The sequence below is a fragment of the Diadema antillarum genome, unplaced genomic scaffold, assembly GCF_040938485.1.
Source record: "Diadema antillarum isolate AM-2024a unplaced genomic scaffold, OU_Dant_1.0 seq00001268_RagTag, whole genome shotgun sequence".
NCBI lineage: Eukaryota > Metazoa > Echinodermata > Echinoidea > Diadematoida > Diadematidae > Diadema > Diadema antillarum.
Window position 1 is genome coordinate 553,518 of NW_027272050.1, and position 24,225 is coordinate 577,742.

General features: G+C 36.8%; 1 protein-coding gene across 1 annotated transcript in view; it reads left to right on the forward strand.

Moving 5' to 3' along the window:
* LOC139745462 (uncharacterized) overlaps positions 1-20,897 on the forward strand; it is a 42,794-nt gene extending 21,897 nt beyond the window's left edge. Inside the window, exons 2-3 of the mRNA XM_071655852.1 lie at positions 14,143-14,647; positions 20,738-20,897. Of these exons, the coding sequence (XP_071511953.1) occupies positions 14,190-14,647; positions 20,738-20,897 (618 nt within the window). The 5' untranslated portion in view covers positions 14,143-14,189. The remainder of the gene's footprint in view (positions 1-14,142; positions 14,648-20,737) is intronic.
* The last annotated feature ends 3,328 nt before the right edge of the window (positions 20,898-24,225 follow it).

Sequence of the window (24,225 nt, forward strand, 5' to 3'; positions counted from 1 at the left end):
AGTTTATGATGGCATTATATCAGAACAATAATATTAATATAAAAGAATTTTCCAAATGAAACATTCACATTGCCTTGACCTATAACTTAGATATAGGTGGAGGCAATTATCATTCTTTTTATCATTGTTTTTATCTTCTGGTGAAGCCAAGTCAGGTATTCTTTTCTTTTTCTCATTCTCTTTCTTCTCTCTCTATGTAAATATATTTTTCATATATAATTTGAAGAGCACTTAGAGAGTGCAGACCTCTGCAAAGCAGCTCATTTCCACCCATATACATGCGTGCTGAAATTCACCATTATTTCCCGCTGATGAACATGAACATCATCAGCAGCTTACTGCATCTTGAGTGCACACTCACACAGTGTGCATATACACAACTCAAATACCCATAGCTCCAGCTCGAACTCCCTCGTTTATGGACCCTATTTAGCCATGATAATCCAAAATATCTAGAAAAAAAAGCTATCCTTGATCCAGATGGTTATTCCTATCACTGCCAAAATTTATTCATCTCTTCCTTGTGTCATTATCAACTTTTGCTGGAAGTTTCATCCAAATCTGTTCACAACTCTTTGACATATTTTGCAAACAGACAGACAAAATAATAAACTAACGAACAGAGACAAAAATGTAACCTTCTCAGTGAAGGTTAATATATTATATATATATATACTTGTAGAGAGAGAGAGAGAGAGAGAGTGAGTGTGAGAGAGAGAGAGAGAGAGAGAGAGATAGCATAATATTACATGTAGTATGTGCATATGTGTATACATGAGAGAGACAGGGAGATATAAGTATAATAAATACTTACACACATTTGCACATTTGTATATAGATGTATGTAAACTTATTCCCTTAATCAGATTACTGAGAATGAGAACATGCATATTATTGTGTCTGTTACCTTCAGGGAGATTCCTGGAAGTCATTTGCTCTCGGAAAAAAAAAATGATCTTAGCACTCCTGTGACCTCAAAACCTTAAACCCCCTCTCTGTTGACATGACATTTCGTAGTGGCTACCATTCATTGTTTATCTGACTTTTATCATATCCCACCTCTTACATAGTCTTGCCTTCAGGACATTCGACTGGTATACACCAGCCACCTACTAAAGCCACAAGCAGAGAGTATGATGGTGATTTCTTCATTTCACGCACATGCTCACCATGTTATTTTGAAAGTTTACAAGTCGTATTTCCCAAACCCTCAATGCACTTTATATGCAGATTGGCACCTCAGTTGGAGCACACACTTCACCAGTTGGTGCAAAAGTCTAGAAAATTAACCATCAATGGGCAGAGATTACCTGGTCCTCTTATCTACCCAAGACCGTTCTCTCGGACTGGGGCATCTTTAGACCTGGGTGGGCTGTGGAATGTTAAATACATTCAAGTTTGGGGGCATTAGACAAATGATTATGAAAAAGTATGGTATGTTATGATGATAATAATAATTGAGCTTCTATAGCACATGTAACAAATCAATGTTCTGTAATAATAAATGCAATTTACAATAACTCTTATCGTGACATGCTTCAGCACAGAAAAGGGATATTAGGAAGGATGGCATTAGATATTTGTGAAATCTTTTTCTTTTCTTTTTGAGGAAGAATCCAGACCAGTAAAAAGTTAGTCTGAAAAGAGAGAATACAATTTTCTGAGCAAAAGCAACAACAATTTGATCAAAATCACACGAAATTAGAAGTAGGTATGAAATTGTAAACTTTAGCTAATTTTCCCAAAACAGTACTTGAACAGTTGATGTGAATATGCAATAGTAAATGTGACCGTGCACCTCAAAACGAACATAAAGTCGCACACACTGATTTTGCGTGAGGACTGAAAATAAGTGAAATGGGTCAACCTAGCCGAACTTGACTTTTTCATATTTTCTGAAAGAGCGGGTCTTCTTTTACATTTTGCTAAAATTTGGTGTCATAAAACGGGCAGGAAAGTGTGTTTTTTTTAGCAGTTTATCTCGAACATTTTTGGTAGAATAGTGTGATTAGGTGTGTCTTTAGAATCCCTTTTTCATTTCTGAAAAACCTTGTCCACACTCTTCACTTTCAACTCTAATAACTTTTGAAAGGATAGTGCTACTGCTTTGAAAGTTGGTATTAATTATGGACAGAATGTGTTAATGAGGCATGCTTAATTTCAATTTAATCTGATAATCCCTTCATTGTTGTTACTCTGGTGGTTTACTTCCTGTTTTTTGTCCCATTCATCGCACAGCCAGCACGGTTTGGTAAAGATTAAGCGCTTGAATAGACACTGTACTTCAGAGCCTCTTTTCTCAGTTCACACTTTTCCTGAGTTTGTGCTTTCTTTCCAATATTTAGATAGGTTAGGAGAGTCCATTTGATTTGAGTTATACATCATTTTAAAGCTTAAAGTCTGCTCTTTCATAATATGGTCTTAACTAAAAATTCATGTCTGGCGACTTTTTGTTTGTTTTGAGGTGCAGGGTCACAAATTGATGATGTCATCCCCTCATATACTTGCCATACAGTTTGTACATAAAATTATGAAATTTCCATGGGGGGGGGGGGGGGGGGGGGGTTAAATGCCATAATGCAGTCTCAAACCCTGATATATCTGAATGATCATTATTTTGAAGTTATTTAATGAGGAATAACATGTTTTACACTTTCATAGCAGATAATTGAATTTTTGACAATTTTCTTTCCCATATATGATCACTGGAAAATTGTAAGGTGATGGCATCATCAGCTCACTCATTCACATATTCATATCTGCTGTTGGACAACTGTTTTGCAAAAGTTGGCAAATCTTTGAAATTGCTTAACTTCCTTATCTTTAATGCAGTTTTGACCAAATTTTCACTGTTGTGCTTGTCATATTTTACTTTTTCTTTTCAGACTAACTTTGATCTGGACCAGAATCCCCCTGTTAAGCCCTTGTTTAGAACATATTCATTCCTATCAAGTTCTCAGGGAGAGTGATGTTATGATGTTTATCATTTTCATAACTATACTCATCCATGGCACTCATAAAAAGACCGTAAAGAGAGATCGAATTGATGGTTTGTAGCATCGTATGCTTTTACAACTCTGTTACCATTATAAGTTGTTAATGTGATTGGAATTTAACACAACAGACGAGTGTGTGTGCCCTGGGTGTTTCATTTGCTTATGCTTCTTGTTTTCAGCGACATAATGAATACATAATTGATGGCACTCATCACAGCTGCAATCACCATTACATTACTGGAATATGCGCAGCGAGTAATTACATCATCAGATCCGTTGTCATGACAATGGCAAATAATGAGTCTGCAGTATGATTCCCGTATATTGGTGGCACATATGACATCAATCAATTTGTACACCATATGTTGTAGAGGGTGCCAAGAGCTAATTTTAGGCCTCAATTACAATCCAGCATTCAGAATTGGATAATTTATACATGCCTCGAGCCCTGAAGTCTTTTGAGGTATAATCCAAATTCACATCAAATTCATGCACAAATTTGGAAACTTCCGTAGCCAAGTGATATAAGTTTTTCAATGCTCTTGTTTGCGTGCTTCTGCAGCAGTGTAAACTGCATGACACCATATCAGTTTTTAGAGGCAGCCAAAGAGATGATTGATTTTGCTGAAAATAGATGAACTGATAGTATGCCATCCTAGCCAAGTCCTTTTGTTTTAGATTCATCTTGTGCTTTATTTGCTGTCTAAGGAAGAAAAAGGAGAAAATAAATTGCTTCTTTTACATTGAACTATGATTCTAATACCCAAATTTTTTTTATTCACACATGGCATCGGCTGAGAACCAGAAGGGCGTTATCACAATTTTGAGGGGCATTGAATTATTGGTATCATATTGTAGAGCTGATCCCCTCTACATTTGGTATCAATTTTCAATATTTTAATTTTCAGTTAAATGTTTAAAATCAAAACCACAAGGCTGGTAATTTACCCGATATTTGGAATGCTTATAAATCTATCCACTTTTCATAAAATAAGATTTGATTTCATGAAAATTGATTGTTTTGTTTTTATTCATGTTCTTGAAAGTGGTCATAGTAAGATTCAAGCAATCCATCCTTTCTGTGCAGACTGTCTTTAATCATTTGAAGTGGAGGGGTAATACAACACTACCTATTATGAAGTGTCAAGCTTCTGTTCAACAAGCTGGACTAGAAGAGCTGTCATCATATCTTTTTAGAGTGGTATCCACACCAAAGAATTGATTATCTCTGTGGATAACATCCAGCACACTCAAAAGTTCCATTCACATACAAAAAAAAAAAAGATTGTTGCTTTCTTTTTTGCATTTCAAAGTAAAAATCTTATTCTTATCAAAAATTTTATTTGCCACCATTCACTCATACCGCCCCCCCAAAAAAAAGTTGCTTTCAAACTGCATAAACATGCATAAAACAATGATAGAAGCATTACTGTGCGCACCCTAGCACGCGGACTTACAATTAGTGTGGTAATTAGCATCAAGGGACTAAAAAAACTTGATTTTTGTTGTATGTTCCATTCATACACACTGCATAAAGCTGGTTATAATGAGGGATTAAAAGAAAGAAGAAAGATCAAGATGGATTGATAATAGAATATTGATATAAAAAAAAATTATATTTTTTTTTGTGTGTGTTTATGTGAATGGGGCTGAAGTCTTATTTCCAGTGACTTTTTTTTCTCCCTGCATGGACCTGATGTGTTTGCTTCACTGGAGGGTCACATGTGGCTAAATGGCCAAGAGATAATCTCTTCTGGCGTGATCAGGGCATGTGGAGCAGTGCTTCTGAGTTGATAGTAGTATGGGGGCTTGCTCTTATCATGGTGCTTACCTGGGAATGCAAAATTCAAGCATGCCTTGAGAGATGTGTGTAGAGAGGCATTTCATATTGATTCTGTCTTTCCTGATTGCATTGAAACTAAGAGTTCAATGAAATAGAGATATCCATGGCATCCAGGTATTCTTGTACTTATAAATAAGAGTAACAATAGTGATAATAACAATAACAATTAGAAATGGTGGGTATTAAAGGTGCTTTTACTATTTCTATTGGTTTCATTCAGTTTTTGTCGAGCCCACCATAGGTGAGGGGAGACTAAGGAATCACCTGTGGCGTCTGTCCGTCTGTCGTCCATCCATCGTCCGTCCATCGGCCGTCCTTAATGCTACAAAAACTTGAATAACTCTCTACTGAGGACTTCAATTTCAATCAAACTTGGAGGGAAGAGTGGCTATACAAAGTTACACATTTTACTAAACATGAAGGTCACCTCAAGGTCAAAGGTCACAGGCAGGGGTCAATGAACTTTAGGGCACAATGTTAAGTTTTATGGCGCGTTTCATTTATGGCTCATAACTTTTGATGTATATGTCCGTTTGTGACCAAACTTGGAAGGTAGATGTCCCTTGGGGAGTTGAAGGTCACAACTAGGTCAAAGCTCACAGACAGGGGTCAACAAACTTTTAAGGCCCAATATTAAGTTTTTACGGCGCATTTTAATTGGTTATGGCTCAAAACTTTTGATCCATATGTCTGTTTATGGCCAAACTTGGATGGTAGATGTCCCTTGGGGAGTTCAAGGTCACCACAAGATCAAAGCTCACAGACAGGGGTCAATGAACTTTTAAGGCCCAATGTTAAATTTTAACGGCGCGTTGCGATTATGGCTCACAACTTTTGATCCCTATGTCTGTTTGTGACCAAACTTGGCTGGTAAATGTCCCTTGGGGGAGTTGAAGGTCACCACAAGGTCAAAGGTCATAGGTGGGGTCAATGAATTTCTGGGAGTCAGAAAAACATTAATCTCTTCTACGTGAATTGGCGAGACACATTTTTGCACTTGCCTTGGTTTTTTTTATCTACTTATAAATGCAAAACATACTAAATAGGCCTATGTTAATTAAAATGTGCACTTTAACTTGGAGAACAAATGATTAACATTGATAACTGAACTTCTTTGCAGGAATTTTATGTTGACTTTAACTTTTCACGGAACACTTCAGTACATTTTATGAAGAGCTTGATAATCTCATTTTTAGAGCTGTCAAATGTCATATTGTAGACAGACCAGTCAGTTATTTCATCTAAAAAAAAATGAAAATGAGTGTATAGATTGAAAGGTCCACAGAAGTATAGTAGAAGGAGGCTCAATAAATGTTTTACCTTTTACTTAAAAATCAAAGGAGGAGATAAGACATTTGAGAGATCATACAAAATGTACATATTCAAAGGAGTAATTAATGATCTATGTATCATTAGAAAAGAACCAGATATCACAAAGTAACTTCTATTGAAAATTGATGTGCAGTGTTTGGTCTGCCATGAAACAACTTTAGGCATCAATTATTTTGTAGGAGATAGTCACAAAGCTATCTCAACCCCCCCCCCCCCAAAAAAAAAAAAGCAATTCAAAAGAATTTGCCAAAGCAAAAACATCTACATAAATGTTTGGCTTCCATTTGGAACAGATGTTTCCTGCCAAATGCAAAGTCACTGCACTATCTAACCCCCAACATTTTTGTGGTTTTCCTGAAGCGTCAAGTCTGGTGGTAAACAGTGCACAGTGTTTTATGCCATATGACCTACATACAATCTTTCCAAATGGTAATGACTTGCGGATTGTTTAATATAACCCCACATCCTTCTTTTCGCCCGTATTTCTCTCTGTCTGTGATTTGTTAACTCATTCAAAAGTCTATATCTTATTGCTTTGATATTCATCCATGTTTTTGGAAAGTGTGGAGAAATATGAACATGAATATGTCATAATGCACAAAGTTAGATGTTTCAATATTTTGAAGACGAGAATTCGTTGTTAATGACTGTGTCGCGTGATTCAAAATTCCTGAATGTCATATGATTTGGAGTTGCCATTTTACATCAGACACCATGCAAGAAGTGGGAAATGTAAGGAAGGTGTGATTTAATCTGGAAAAGAAGTGACTTAATTTCATCTGTAAGAAATACATTCACAGTGCTACCTCTTTGTCTGTAGTTCACAATCAAGTGACAGTTCAAAATCATCACCATGACTATTTGTGAAGTATAGGCTAAGCAGGAAACTTGCATCAAGGCCCAAATCTCAAATACTGTGACTTGTTAATCATTTTTAATAAATTTTTATAATGCATTATCATACAACGTAGCATTTTCTTTTACTATTGAAAAAAAAATATATATTTCCATGTTTGTTTGGATAAAGAATACAAAAACAAACTAGGGTCAAAACTTAAACTAGCTCAGTATTAAAATGTTTGGCATATATGTAGAACCTAATCATGTCTTCCTGGCCCTCCCATTTCATGCAGATGATCTTACCCACTACTAAATATATAGGCCATTAGAGTAGCAGGTGCATCTGCAGCTGTTTTATAGTGGTACAGTAAATGTCAGTTCTTGACCGTAATTACATCTGTGTTATAGCGTCGACTCCAACAAGCTTTCAGCAATATAAGATACAAAGGCTTTGGTAAAATGTGAATTGTAATAATGACACCGAATAGGATTATCATGAAAGCATGTTTAGTCAAGCATTGTATTTTGTGTTCATCATCTGCATGTGATGTTCATCATTCATTTATTCACCATTCTAATTATTCATTCATTTTATTCATTCAATCATTTGATTTACACACCGATTATAGCTGTGTTGGACTATAGGTCTACTGTCCTTGATGCTATCAAATTGCGTTATCATAAGGTAACAGGTAAGCAATGGAATAGCACTGACGTAGGTCAGTTTATGCTTGAATGTAACATTTAGTCCCAGTCAGATTCAATCACATTTCATTACTCCTTCTTCCATCATGACTGCCTGACAAGAGACCAGCTAGGTCACATGACCGCAAAGAGCAAATACAGGGTGATCAAGATTAAAGGTGATAGGTACCCTTCCGATCTCTTTGCGCAAGTGATGTTGGTGTCAGAGCTTGTTCGTGAATGAAACTAGTCTAGTAGTATATCCTTTGAGTAAAACATAGTGTCAAAGGCTGCATATATCATCTTCCCCGTGTTAAAAACATGTTTCAATACACACTATCAGAATGCATTTGCAAAAGTCTTTTGGGACCTTGTTTCTTGAGTTCATCATCTCTATCGCAAGTTGGGAGGAAAGCCTTGTCACTTCACAGCTCCAATGCAGAGATCATGTAGTTTGCACTAGTAGATCCAAGCTATAAATACATCTCAAAATGACTTTGCGGTTATCATCTCGACAGAAATGAGTTTCTGACTCAAATGCATTTAAGACTGCACCTCTTTCAAGGTGTCAGAAACGTGATTCTAACCCCATAATCAAAACAGCTTTGCACTTATCATCTGCCCAAATCTCCCTGAAAGTCATTTGGAAACCTAAATTCTTTGCAAGAAGTGAGTTGATGCCCGCACCCAGAGAATCCTAAATCTTGGAAATAGCATTAGAACACGTCCTAAAAAGTGAACCCGTGCTATCAGGAGTAGATATTAACCTGCTTTTGTTTCAGAAGGAAATAAAGACTTCCATTTTGACATGGCTATGTTCAAAAAGCTATCAAATGATTCTTCATGGAAGAATCAAGATTCATCAAATATTGTCATTGCTTCATATCTATCAACATCTGATATATACTACATTCTCCAAGTGAGACATCCTGTAGGAAAGGACACAGAGGATGCCATGGTTTTGTGTTCTGCTCTCGCAATTTCTCCACTCTCTCACGAAATATTTTTTTCTTCACAAGGGTTCAAAATATCGCGAGCTGAAGATTTGATTTCTTTCTTACACCCCCTCTCCCTTAGGGGGATCACAGAAGAAAAAGCATATTGAGGAACAACAATAACACCCAAACTTTAGTTGTTGAGATTTCTGGTATCCATCAAGCGGAGCATCATACCACAGTGAAAGAGTTTCCTCGAGCATGCCAGGAATGGCAAAAGGACTCACGAGGGGATGGGGAGGTGAAACTCTGGCATGCCTCATTCATGTTTTCCTTGCTCAACATTCAGGGAGACATTAATGCCATAATGTAGCCATGGGCTAAGTCTGCTCAGGGTCACTGCTCTGTGAGTTTCAGAGTCGCACTCCATGTAGTGTAACTCTGCCTGGCTGAGGAGAATATCAGGCGGAGAGCAGCTTTCTCCAATTTCATGTAAAGCCAGAGGGGAAATATGAGAGTATGTTACTTACTATGATCAAACCTGTTTCATGTCAGTAATTGTATGAGGCACATGATCAGCTGCACCTTAAAGTTGAATATAATGGTGACATGAAACAAACTTGAAATTGTCCTCAAATTGGAATTCAGCCCATTGATATTGCATGCCAAAAATACAAGCAACTTTGAACCATTTTAGAGGAGAAGAAAATGTTCGAAGTCCATTTATACTTACTAAACACGTGTTCAAGAGCCTACCATCACAAGTCTGTTCATACTAAAGAGCAAACTAGATTGAAAAACACATTTGGGCCATTTTAACCCTTTTTGTGCCGGGGACTTTGAACAGTGTGTACAGTGCCATAGGGTTTTCTGTGCCAATCAATACTCAAAGTATGCAAAGGGTTAAGGAACAAATGTTTAATTCACTCAGCATACTTGGGATGGTACCGTAGGAAAGCAATAACTTACATTCCGCTCGGAGTGTAGGGTTTTATACATGGTCCCATGGCCATCCAAAGCAAGCTAGCAAACAAACAAAACAAATCACACTTCTGAGATGATGATGCAGTGTTTTGATTATGTGAGATTATGTAGATTATGTTTATGATTATGTTCCAAAAGACAATACTGAACATTAGATTTTGCAGCACTGTTAATCCATTAAGTTAATGCTCAAGCAATTTGACCAAGGCATATTGGACAAGTCATAGTTTGACGTGGACAATGGCTTTGATATCTTCCACAGCTGTCTTTGAACCAAAATCTCTTGTATACATGCAATAGGGATGTAATTCTGTGTTTAATACAAAGGTTACAGGTATGGTATAGATGGCTAGATGTGTTGTACTTTGCTTAGAACTGCTTTCAATTGCACATCACACAACAACAACAACAACAACAACAATATTTAATATCTTCCTCCTTCTCAACCTGTCACTCCGTCAAGGGAGAAGTTTCTTATCCACCAGAGGTCCATCACAATCTTGTCGATTTCCTGCCATTTCTGGCGGAAGTAGACGACTTAGTTCTGTCCTGCTGCAGCTAGTGACAGACATGCAGAAGATAGATGGCTTTCCCATCTGACCATCTGAGGCTGCGGCCGGATTCCTGCGCCTCCCACTCGCTCGGACGGACGGAGGCAACGAGAAGGTCGATGAGACGGTCAGTGGAAAGAAATGTATGCTGGTCTTTCGGGGACACTTTTCAGCTTGTGCATTTGATTCATGCAAGCATTCATCCGTCCCGTATTCCCTGGTGTCATATACCCGTGACCGTCTTGTGTTTCTCTCACTGAAGCACTAAGTATGTCAGTGTTTGGTGTCCAAGTGAATGTTATAATTTCTGTGATTAGGTTTGATGGATTCTTTTTTATCACTTTATATAAAAATAGAGGTGAATTTGAAAATTGTATAATCATAAGATCACATATGGTTACTTTCTCCTATCCTCACCAAACATATTTTTGACAACTCCACTGTGAATGATATCACAGAGCCACAAGATGGCCACTGCATTGAAGGAGGGACTCCCTTACCCAAACCGTTGTATTGCATCATACAACAGAAGAAGTAAGGACTGATTGGCTTACATGGTCCTAATGCAATGATAGTTAGACGTAAGACTTTCATTTTGATCAGCGAAGAAAGTATTCCAACTCTTAACGTTCCGGTCACCAAATAGAGCTCAACAGAAATATGAAAAGAGGACACACTTTTGTTGTTAATGTGTAAGAAACTGACAAGCCATTCTCATCAGCTGGTCTACACAAGTTCATTCTTTGTTGGAACATGATTTCCATATTGTTACATTGAACAAGCTTATGCATTATGTCGCTTTGACAATGAGCAAAGTGCCTAACCAACTGAGAAAAAAAGGCAGGTCTTTTTCCGAATGTGCTCATGAGCTACTTACACACTGACTTATTGTGGCTGTAGGCCCTATATCATCAGTAAAACTGCGTCCATGGTAGAAGTATTCCCGTGCCTGAAATGAGTGCATTATGTTACGTCTGTCCATTATCTCTTTTCCTACCCCCCTTTTTCTAATAAGTGTGAGCAATTGGCAGAAGTGTTTCCAATTCCTCGGGTAGCCATCTGATTTTGTCTCGGCACAGCACACCAGAGGATGGTTAACCTCGATCCTTCGATCCATCCTGCAAGACCCTCCCTCTCCAGAAATCAAACCAGATATTTTTAGCCTCTTGGCCATCACTTCGCTTCATCTGTCCCCAACGTGACGTGGTGCCTGCACGGATGATGGCAGCCTCTGACGAGAGAAATGGGCTCAGCTGAGAATGTGAGAAGTTCGGCCGGGGCGCAAGATTTTCTGTGATGCTCGCCATCACCAATATTATTTCCCCCTTGCATATGTTAGCCTACTTCCAAGATGTTTTTTTTTTTGTCACAGTGGCATCAAATGATGCGGTTATATGTCTTGAGAAATTGCTGAAGTATATGGACAGCATGAAATTGGACATTAATTGATGCAGAAGAATGGACTGCGCTTTTCCTTCCCTATCCAAGGACCATCCCACGGGGTGTCTGATTTAATCAAACATGCTGTGCTATATGTTTCTTGGCATTTTTAAAAACATGTTTCCTGGCTTGTATGATATCAAAATTTTTCAGGGTATTTTCAACTTGAGTTTGTGTACAATCATGAATCTTTGGTCAGCACACAGTACGTCTTTCAATCATTCTCTGTGTATCTCCTGCCCCTTGCCCCCCCCCCCCCCCCCCCCAAAGTATAGGTGACCCATTGTATTCATGGAACATGCTTTTATCATGGTTGTTCTTTTTTTTACCTAAAACACTGTATGGCATCCAGGCTGAAGGAGTGACCATTGTTGAGGTGATGTTGAACAAATTCATGACTTGGTGAACTGATGTTATGCAAGAAATTTGTCTTGTCTGCAATTTGAAAATATCGTCAGTGTTAACTTGCATCCTTTGTTTGTTTGGTTTGTTTGTTTGATATTAGTCTGCTTGATCTATGTTCATTCCTTGATCATAGTTTGGGTTGGGTGGATTTTTTTTTCTTTCTTTTCTTGGTGTGTATTTAGTTGTGAATACAGATTTAACATATTCTGTGGTCTGGCTAGGTTTTGATGAGATGGATCTTTTTCAATTTCATTTTCATTTTTATCTTTATTTTATAGAAATGTATACTTACCTGCACTGTGATGCTAAATAGCAAGTAAGGTTGACTTAGCAGATATTTGCTTGGCAATGTAGGTTTCTTTTTTTTAGTAATTCAGCATTTATGTTTATATATATATTTTTTTTTTAAATTTATTTGATATTATTATGTGCAGCTGGTCAGACAAATGAGGCCTCATTTCATCTTCGAGAAACGTATCCTATTTTTCGTTCTGTAAATTAGATCATCTGTCAATGCTCCAATGGACATGTAAGGCAAGCGTGCTTTTTAAGGGCATTTTATCTGATCAACAGACCTTTGAAGTTCTGCGTAGTTGCCCCAAGGAATAACCGACACTGCTTCAAGGCAGTTGTCAGTTAAATGGAGGGCATGGCTGATGTGCAGCGACAGCCAAATTGAAAGTTGTTGCTATCAATTCTCATTTAATGCAGGGCAAAATTATTTTTTTATATCAAGAGTGATAGGAATTGGCGTTGCCTCATTTTTTCTCTGATGTTTCTAGGTTTGTTGGGGGGCATTGACACTGAAATGTAGTATTTTCTTTTTGATGTCACTCCAAGTTTTATTATGATTATTATTGTTTATTTCCTACTTCCTAATTCTAAAATTAGGAAAAGAGTTGAAATTTGATCTGTGGTGTGCGGCGCACAGATGCTTGACTAATTTGGTGGCACATTTCAAAACATATTAAGTTTCCCAATGAAGTACGTGCATGCAATGTACGTGGGATTAAGTCATCGCCCTCGTGTTACACAAGGTTTGTTGTCATCAAACCTCGCTGTAATGAGGTTCCCATGTAGGATCTATACAGTAATCTCCTTTTAAAACAGCAATGGGATCAAGTTCAATAGGATGCCAGTATCACTGAGGAGACTTGGCTCCGTGTAAATGATCGATGCTGTCTTTGAAACAGAAGGAGGCAGTCTGGCTGTGTGGGAAGAAAGCAAAACAAAATGAGGCAAAAACATGAAACAGGGTTTTGAGCTGCTTGTTACACGTAATGGACAGACATTGCCTTGATAACAGTGTGATGGATATCAGTGGTTGTTGCCGTATTGGGTTAAACTGTCTCTCAATTTGCTAATGGTGACTGGTGTGCCTCTCGCTCCTCCTGTGGCTGCTAATGACGGGGACAAGCTGAGCAAATCTTTTTTGCTCTGCCGCAACCCAAATATGTGCTCTGAAGATGTAGCTGTAGTTTGGGGCAAGGAGAGGGGGAAAGATAATGTTTACTCCTGTGTCTGTCATGAGGAAGCGGCTCTATTTGCCTGTAAGTTTGACGTTAACATGTGTATTATTTTCTCTTTTTTGACAGTCTTATTAAGTCAAAGGTAACAAATTAAACATTGTTCCATTTTTCAGTATACCACAGCATTTCTTGGATGGTTGTTGCTTGGTGAGAAATGCTTTTCAATGTCTGTCCTTCATTATAGTCTTGAGTGTGTCATTCTCCCTTGGAGTTGTTGCAATCTCAGTCGAATTTAAGATCTGTGAAAGTGAAACAATGAAAACAAGAATATTTGAGACTCAATTCTCTTTCCACTAATTAACAAGAAACTTTATCCTCATTGCCAAGTGTTCATGCAGAGGAGACTTGAAGCTATCATTCCTGTGAGTAGGTGAGCTAGAACCCTCTTCACTTCTCAAATAAAAAGCACAATGAAATCCCAAGTGAAGGGGTCAAAAATTCACATACGCAGACACAAAAAAGCTGATACCTGCAAGAATCTTTGAAGGATGAAGATTACTCCCAGAAGAAGAATATGTGTTATAGCCTGAAACTGTATCTCTAAGAGAATGGACCTGAAATACCACTTTACAAATCGGTAGTTTTTTTCTTTTTTTGCTTCAGGAAATCATCATTTGGATCAACCCCAGCAATGAAAGCACCTCTCCACCATGGCAGAAACTGCTCCTCCAATGTCAGCATTAGCATCTCTTCCTCCTCCATCACCCCCATCCCCATCCCGGTCTCCCTCTCTGCCTCCATCCCACCCTCAGTACACGCCCTCAGTGTCCTCCACCAGCTCAACCGGATCCTCCTCCTCCCCCCGGCAGGGGACCAGCCTCCTCCGCCGTGTGCTCTGCGCCATTCGCTCAGAGGGCGGGGCCGCCGGCTCCAAGCGGCCGCGGAGCAAGTCGTCGGCCATGACCAACCATGAGTACAGGAGGCGGGACCGAGACGAGGGCAGTCTCCTGCGACCCAGAGCTGCCTCCTCGCCCGCCCCGTTCGGGGACCGAGGGGTTCCCGCCATTCATGTCACCGATGAGATTCTGCTGGAGGAGAGAGGACAAAATGGAATGGGTGGCGGGTTGATGGAAGACGGGATGAGGGATGGGAGTGAGTGTGGGAGCAGGTAAGAGTGAAAACAAGCCCATCAAATTCTTTCTTTCCTATGCATGATGGAAGTCATATATAGTCCAACCTCGATCATCTGGCCCTCTCTTATTCAAACTGTTTTGTTATCCGGATGCTTCCAAGCAGCGAAGACAGAAAATAAAAGTGCGATTTCAAACCCAATTAAAACTCATACAAAGCTCTTGCAATTTACCTATGATATTCTCAACAGAAACATTATATGAATTTTACAGTAAAATGTTTTGATTGCATAACTATATTAAGTAGGCTAGAATAAATTACACTGCTATTGCGGTGTACCCTAAGACCTCCATAGCTACCACTGGGTCAGCAGCCTACTTGTATTCATATACAATGTGTACATTAAGCATTGTTCGTTCATATCCGGCCAAATTGCTTATCCGGAGGTGCACTGGCCCTAACATGGCCGCATTACAGAAATTAGACTTTATTAAGATTCTTGTGACTTGACCCAGTTTGTTTGTTCCAATAGTGGTATAACAGAGACTCCAACTCTCCCGTTTTCAACGGGAGATCTCCCGCCGAAAAACCCATTTTTGCAAAATCTCCCGTTTTCCCATTTGAGATTTAATTTCTCCCGCCCTGGCTCTGTGTCTCCCGTTCGAAAGGATTTCTTCCTTATTGCTATTGTATGTTGCAAAAAATAAGCCTTATATAGCACCAGAGAGCATATGGAACCCTGGGAACTTCGCACTTCGCACACATCAACTTGGAGTGTCCCGTTTGCTGGGGGTTTCAGGCGGGAGAATCTCCAGGCCCAAAACCATTAAAAATGTACAATTCAGGTTTTGAAATTTTGAAAAAATAAAGTTTTCTCAAAAACATTCCAACAACGAAAAATTGCAAGAGGATACACTGAATTTCAACTCTAACAAAAATGAGCAACAAATGTTGCAAACTTTTTATGTTCTGATATTTGAAGCTGAACATGAAAATTTCACCACTGTAACTTACGTTACTGCGCTTATTTTTCTTTGACCATATTCATTCTGTTTAGGGATGGACAATGCAACTATCCTTCTATTGGTGGATAGTTTCGAAGATATGACCATTCTTATTTCAATGTGCCTTCTATATTTTTTCATTCATTTGATGAGGCACTGTAACCGTGAATTAAGATGTTGATAGATATGATGGAGGTTGTTAACCATGTGAAGTTAGATTGTTTCCTATACTTTTTTTATTCGGACACATAGAACTTGCAGATAAATGCCAAATCATTTTAGATGGATATGTCCTACACATATTCTCAAACAATCTCAGTCACCATATGACAAATGAAAATGTGACGGTTTAAACCTTGGTAACGTTTGTTACGCATATGAGTCACGTATGTTACATAGATATACTAAACACTAAAAAAGAAGATAAATATTAAGAAATCTAATAAATATCAAGAGTACCAGCGTTGCAAGACCCTCAGTACTTCTGGAAGCAGATTTATTTAATTGTCGTCTGATGTTATCGTCCGCATAGTATATACATTTGGCCTTAAATGAAAAATTGGAATAAAATATCTAAATTTCAAGAGTTTATTTTGTCTGAATATTATGAGTTTCACTGCAAAATTACCTGTTGAAGTGCCGTGTTCAAAACCCAAGGAATACATTTATATAAGAGTCACAAAAGACATTGTCAAGAAGCCGTAAAATGTATCAGTGTGTAGTATAAACAATTGTAACGTATGTTTCACATGTTTCCAGATTGAAATATTAATCACTCGAAAGTGGAGATGCATTGGAAAATGCATTAAAAAGGAATGATACATCGCTAAACAACATTGCACAGTGTAAGTGCTCAGACTGGTCAGCACTTAACTGTTTAGCATATTAAAGTTTACACCAATAAGGTACATCAGGCATAAGAGTGAAAATGTGAAATAAATCACAGCGAGCCTATGAAGTTTAAAATGCAAACACCAGCACTGCTTTATGATTAATAATGCATGATTATCACGAGTTTCATTAATGAGCAAACCATGCATTATTGTTGCTTAAAACGTACAGATTTCTTGGCACATTATTCCATAATGTGCCAAGAAATCTGTACGTTTTAAGCAACAATGATGCATGGTTTTGGGTAATAGTCACAAATATACAGAATTAAGAATAATTCAAAAGTGGTCACGTAAATAGACAGCTTTCTCACGGTTTTAGATTGAGAGTATAACTGACCTATATGACACACTAGTCTATAAACACAACAATGATAAACACAAAAAGGCGCACCTTTCATAATTTGGATGCCCCCTCTTTTCTTTTCTTTTTTGGAAAAAGGCAATGGAAAAGGCATGGAAATGTTAGAAGGACAAATTGCAATTCTTCTATTTCCATTACATAGAAAAGTTCGGTGACATACAAAATGTCTTTGATGTATATTACATCATTGTAAAAGACAACTGTAGACTCACAATCTGGTATTTTTCTGCAAAAGGCAACTTTCAATAAAAGATACTGAGTAAGAGCCAATGTAGGAGAGAAGAATGCAAAAGTGGCGAGTTGTATTAAAGTGAAATGATATAACAGTTGGTATAAGAGCGTTAGTATAACGCTTTCTTCTATTTTCTTGGCTAAACTTCATAATTTCATTAATATCTCGGAAGAGTTAGATTGGGTAGAAATTCTTATGGATGATTTTCGGTGCATAAACAAGGAAATTTACATACATTTCATCCTTTCAATTTGATATCTACAAGCCAACACTTTTATCCTGTACCTTTCATTGTACAGCATACATAAGTATACATCATTAGCAAATTTTTAAATTTGTGAATAAATTTCCATGTCAATCCTTGTCAATCAAGTCGACATTATCACCTTCATTCACCCTTTGCTGAGATCGGTTTAAGCCTTCTTTTATTTTCTTGCCGAAGGCTCTGTGCTTTTTGACTCTTTCATTTTTTTCTGCGCTCTTGTTTTTCCCAACTCTTAAGATTTTCCACAGGAACGTAATACTTTTTTACACGTTGTTTCTCGGATTTACTCTCTAAAAAAATGTCGAGTGAAAATATTCGCTCTTGATGGGATGAATACAAAAAAGAGTGAATTTAGAGTGAAAATGTTCATTTTCACTCTTTACCTCAGGGATCACTCCTAGCTCTTCGAGTGATCCCTGAGCTCACCCCAAAATGAGTGAAAATGAATTTTTTCACTAAAAATTCATTCCAATTTTGCTCTAAATTCCTTTTTTTTTTGTAATCACTCCATTAAGAGTGAATATTTTCACTCAATTTTTTTTAGAGAGTGAGGAAGGCTTCTTCTCCAATCTCTTCCTATTTCCTTCTTCAGTAATCGGCCTGAATCTTGGCTCTTGATTTTCCCATTTTGACCTCCTGGAACCTAAGGAGTAATGATAAAATTCCCTGAACAAAGAAATAAGAACATCCATACTGCAAATCCGTAATAAGATATTCTTACATAATTACGTAACCTACGTTACCTCTAATTACAAGGAATGAAGTGTCACATAATGAATTTGGTACACTACAGTCACTATAACTTTGAAGTAAATGATATGATAATTAAAATGAAAACCATTGTTTTCATAATTTTTAAGTAAATATTAACATACATATTGATTTGATTTAGAGTGATTGAAACCTACGTTACCAGGGTATTCAGGGCCTCATTGACAATGATTATCGCCAAAAAGAATGGTTAGTGCAAGCCTAAAATCGAAATATGTTTTTCATCTGTTTATTTATGGATATTAGTCTTTTTTAGGATAAAGCTTTGGTGAAAAGTACGACAGTGAACATGCAGATGTGAAATTGAAACTTACGTTACCTTAAGTGAAACCTACGTTACAATATTGACCCTATGTTTAGGTACCCTAATGTGGTATAAATATCTGAGTGACATGTAAACTTGTTATTCTCCTCGACAAAACAAACACCAAAGAACTTGCTTATAGTAAAAAAGTACCAATATTTGAATGTAATTACGCTAAACATGACTTTGAAAATATATATACCGTTCGCTCAGATACTGAGAAAGATCTCGTGCAGTCCATTCCCTGTGAGTCGTCAACGTAATGCGCCATTTTGTCGCAATGACTGTTTCTAAGCAACTATGGAGTATAGATGGCTCTAGATAGCACTTGTTATCGATGAATGGTTGCAATGTTAGTGAATCTAATTAAGATTATTTTTTCGGGGATAACGTATGTTTCGGTAACGTAAGTTACATCTGACCTTCGATGTGACTTTTTCAAGCGATTAGTAATGGTTCATAATTGAAAACTCAGTGGAGAGATTGGGGTACCGTATGCCTATGTTTGGTAACTTCCTTGTAACATTTTCATTTGTAATTTTCCATAGCGGTGGTAACGTATGTTTCATTTCTTAACCATACGGTCTGAAACGTGTTAGTACGTGAAGCTTTTTCTCTGCAGCAGATAACCAGGTGGCACAACTATTGTTTACAGCATTGGACGAGACATTTTCTAAGTTTTTAGGACGGATAATTCAAAATTTCAACCCCAGGGAATGTTTTAAAGGAAAACTTGAAATCAAGGTAACGTATGTTTCACAGGCCTTTGCGACAAATTTGACTTGTAAAATAATTCAATTGAATAGTTTTCAATTATATTTCTTTTTATTCTAACGTGTAGGCAAATGGCTTAATTTGCTTTAGAACAAGTTATAATGAGAAAAGATCATGCTTTCATTTGCATAATAGTAACATATCGGCAAAATTATTAATTTGCGACATGCTGTTTTTGGCGGGTTTACCATCTTTATGAATGCATAACTTCCGAAAGAATCATAACTGGATGTTCAAATTCTCGGCAGTTCTAGTTGACAATGTACTAACGATAACTATTACCCGAAACTTATGACAATCGGTCGTTGCTTTATTTTTTCTTTGGTAAAACTATTGCGACAAGTATTTCACTAAATTGTACATATTTAGTGGTTTTGAACCTCCAGATCAGAAGGTGCTTTGGGTTGGAGTCTCTGGTATAATTGTTTCTCATGGAGTTATATTCTAGGAACAGGTATGCATACAACAGAATGCAAGAGTGTGCTATTTTACAGGTTTTCAACAAAAAAACCCCAAAAGAACAACATAACAAACAAATACTCTGTAAGTCTGAATGGGATTGTAGCATCACCATTCAAAGGTTGAAAAAAAGAACCCAAAAATCTCTTCCTCTTCCTTGATCCTCCAACTTTAACTTCTGCTCTTCTTTTCTTTATTTGCTGTCCCAGTTGCTTTGTGACATCATATATTTTCACAAATAGTATACTGCAAAAGTGGAAATTTTCACAGTTCATAAAATTTTTGCACATTTCGCACCAGAAACAAGCGCGAAAATAAATGCTCTATTTTTGCTTGCATTGTGTATCACTATGTCATGTTTTGATTTTGCGGAATTAAAACTACGAGAAATTCATCTTACTCAGGTGAAAATATCCACTTTGGCAATATTGTATAGATGTCATATATTTAGCAAGTCTAATTCTTAGCAAATTGGGACTTCCCAACAATTTTGCGAGTGGTTAAATCCACAATCTTGGAATTCAGTATTAAATGAAGAAATGTATTTGTTAGATGTCGCATTCATGTCAGAATCAATCAGTATTTTCATGTGTCTTTAAATTCGCGAACAGCACCTGACTCTTTGAAATCGCGAAAATAAAAACCGTGCAAAACATTAGGCATATACAGTATACTTTAATACTATGTGGAAAAAGTAAAAAGTGACATCATTTTTCAAATAGTATGCCAGGAGTGTCAAACATGCCTACATTCTGACATAGCTTAAAATACTTACAATCACATGAAGTTTTTTCAACCAATCACTAGCAGATGCATTTTTTTATCTAAAAGGTAGTACGGTATACTACAGTTCTGCGGTTCAAAAGTTCATCTTTGCAAATGTGGTATCCTGCCCCAAAACCTACCAGCAAGGATACTGAAATGTGGAATATAGCAGTAGTAGGCTCACACTTTCATCCAACCAGTGTATGTTACCATGATGTTTAACATTTTTTGATTGAATTTACAAGGGTTTAATACCATTGATAGCTCTTCATTTCTTTCTTTTTCTTTTCCAAATGTAGCATCGATGGAGGAAGTCTGCATTCTGGCGGTCATTCCCCTGACATCGGCGACGAGGGCCGCCACAAAAAGAAGCGATGGCTCGACATCACCACCGGTGCAATACCCAAATCTTTCAAGGTATGTCAAAAAGGTATTCTGCTGCCCTCTGTGTCCTGTTGACCTTTTGAAACGAGGGTCAATTTTGATTGGTTGGCACTTAATGGTGTGCATGTGTTTATGTGAGGGTAGTCTGGCTGCTGTTGTAGATTTTGTTTTGACTGGGGGTGGGGGGGGGGGGGGGAAGTACATTAAGTTTTAGTATAAAGTTTGCACTATCCGGCTAAGGGTGTAGAAGAATGGCAGTGCAGGCCTTGACTTGATCAGTTATCTCATGAACAAGTTTAAAGCTGATGTTCTTTTCTCTGTGTGTGTGTGTCAGAGTAAACAGCTGCCATGAATCAATAATATATTAAGTTGTAAACAAATAAAATTCTGAATTTTAACCCATTAAGGATGAGCTAATTTTGCTAAAATTTCCGATAGACACAAGTTGGAGCGTACTCGGGATTATTCTTAGATGGGCTACAGTGCTGGTAGACAAACAAGTATAATACATATGAAGAGTTTGTTCGCAAAAACCGATAAGTCCATATTTGCCAAATGGAGATATTTCCAATTAAAGGTCAAGAAAAATAAGAAGAATAATAAGGAAATTTTTGCTTCTTTTGACCATAACTTCAAAAATGTACCTTTATATGTAATGACCAATGTATCATTTAAAAGGTATTATTTTGTACTTTATGACAGAGGCCGTACTTCAAAATCTTCAAAAATGAACTTATCGTTTTTTGCAAACAAACACTTCATATGTAATACTCTATCGAAATAGTTTAATTGTTGATCTGTCTTATACAAATACATTATGATTCATATAAAAAAATATATCCTGTCCAATAGTAGCTTTAACGCTCAGATCTGGATCCTTAAAATCCTGTAGTCTTTCAGGTTAATGCTTTTTGGGTTTGTTGTGTTGCGATCTCTGCCAATTATGCTCCCACACAACAGTTTGTTGGTAGTACCAGGTAAATTCATGATTTTTGTAACTCAATGTTTTGCCATGCTTGCATAAAAAGAAAAGAAGTGCTTAAAGTCATTCCTCTCTCTATCTCTCTTTCAATTCTGGAGCAATTCAGAGTTTGTGAGTTAAAGCAAGTATGTGAGAAATTCTCATACAACATGTAAAACAGTTTAACATGAGCATCTGCTTGCTTGCAGATGTGCCCTTCACTGGCAATATAAAGACAGTATCTGACAGTCTTTTCTTTCTTTGGGAATTACTGCTGTAAGTGCCTCTGTTTAATTTCATGTTTGTTTGTTTTTTTTTGTCATGTTCATGTATACTGGAGCTGACTTTATCTATTTGTTATAAAGAAGAAAAAAAGAAATCTATTTGTAATAGTGAATGGTACATTTTGTTGGCTTGAATTTGAGTTTGAGGTTATTAACAACAAAACATATTTACATGAGTATATGAATACATATGGTACATATTTTGCTTGAGCATGGGAGTATGAAAGTAGGAATACAATTTACGAAGATATATGTAAAGGTGTAGACACATGCATATATGTAATCATACTACTGTACTTACCTTGATTGCTTTAAAAAAAAGTTAGCGCAAGTGCTAGTCAAGAATGGTTCTCCAGTGACTTTCTACATTGAAAAAAATGAAAACATACATGTAGTAAAAAAACCTGAATTTAATTCATAATGAACTTATACTTTATTATCAACCTTTGATAACAAACGAAATCTTAGATTTGCTGGTTGCAGTTCCCACATACACACGATCAAAGCACAATACCATTTAATGTTAGTATTGACATGGAATCTAAAGAGCGCCATCATGTGGTGAGGGTAAGCTCACTCTGACATACTGGCCTTTCACTCTTGTACTGTTTCCAAGAGATTAGTGCAGAAACCACCTATCTTCAGGAAGTAACACTGACAAAAGATTCTGTAGGCCCCAAAACATGTTTCATCTTTAATGTTTCATGCTCGCTCGGTATGCAAGAAAATTGTCTGCTTTCAACCCAGGGACTTTTGCTTATGTATTTGTTCAATTTTGATGTTGTGGGTATATAGGGTTAGTTATTTTATTTTTTTCTAGCATACTGAAAGAGCACTTGACTAACCTCTTTCAGAATGCTAGGGAAGAATGTTATATTTACTACTATATATCATACAGGGTGGATCCAGGAATTCCGTGAAGGGGAAGCACCTTCATAAAATTTCTTATGTTTTAGCAAAAAATAAAGAGGGGGTGCATGCCCGATGTGCCCTCCTCTGGATCCACCACTGTTATATATTACTATACTAACTAACTTTACAACAAAATCGCGAGCCATATCTCTTGTCATGGTTGTTGCATTTATGATATTCTCCAGGGACCAGAAGGGTAAAATGTATTTACAGGTATCAAGTTTTGTAATCTGCTGAAAAGGTTGTTGTAAACGAGCATGTGAATATAAAAGAAAACATAACATGAAACAAAGGACCATATAAGGTGATTTATGCTCAGATGTTCTTTCAGCAACATAATCTGTATAAAATCCTTGTTTGTTTGTATTCATTTCATTGTGAATATGAAACTAATATTGAACGAAATTTGAGTAAAGAATATCATTAAAAGAAAGGAAATAGGTGAAAAGGAAAATACAAAGAGGTCCTCAAAAAAAAGGAAGAGGTCGTAATAAATGGTGGGATCCATCTTTATTATGAACACTTTGTTTTACCTTGTTGTTTGATGTCCAAAAACAAAGAGGTCTTAGTAAAAGGTGGAGACAACCTTTTATTATGACCACTTTATTTTACTTTCTTCTTTTATATCTCAGCCATTTCAAAGCCAATTTTCACCAAATAAACTTTGAATTCCTCTTAGACTTGTATGTTTTTTTATACTTCATAGGTGGTTCCAATCATCTTACAAGAATTTAAATTCTGAATATATCATCTCAACCAAAACTATGCCATCTCTTTAAGTTATATAACACTTGAAAAGAAATTTCAGCAGCAGCAACACCAATTTATTTTCATAAGAATGTGTGGACTTATATAGTTCCTGTGCACAGTGTGTGCATTTTTTTATATCATTCACACAGAGGGTCAAACTCTCACTTTACATCTCTGTTTTAGTTTTTGTAGATTTTCTCAGTAATTATCGTGTATTGGAAAAAGAAATAAAACCTATTCTAAGCTCTAGGTAATAGATCCCAATGCCAATTCATCCTCATTATGAACTGTTAAATAACAATAATAATAATAATAATAATAATGATAATGATAATAATAATAATAATAATAATAATAATAATAATAATAATAATAATAATAATAATAATAATAATAATAATAATAATAATATAAATAATAATAATAATAAATGATAATGACAATGGTGATGATGATGATGATAATAATAATCATAACAATGATAATAATAATAATC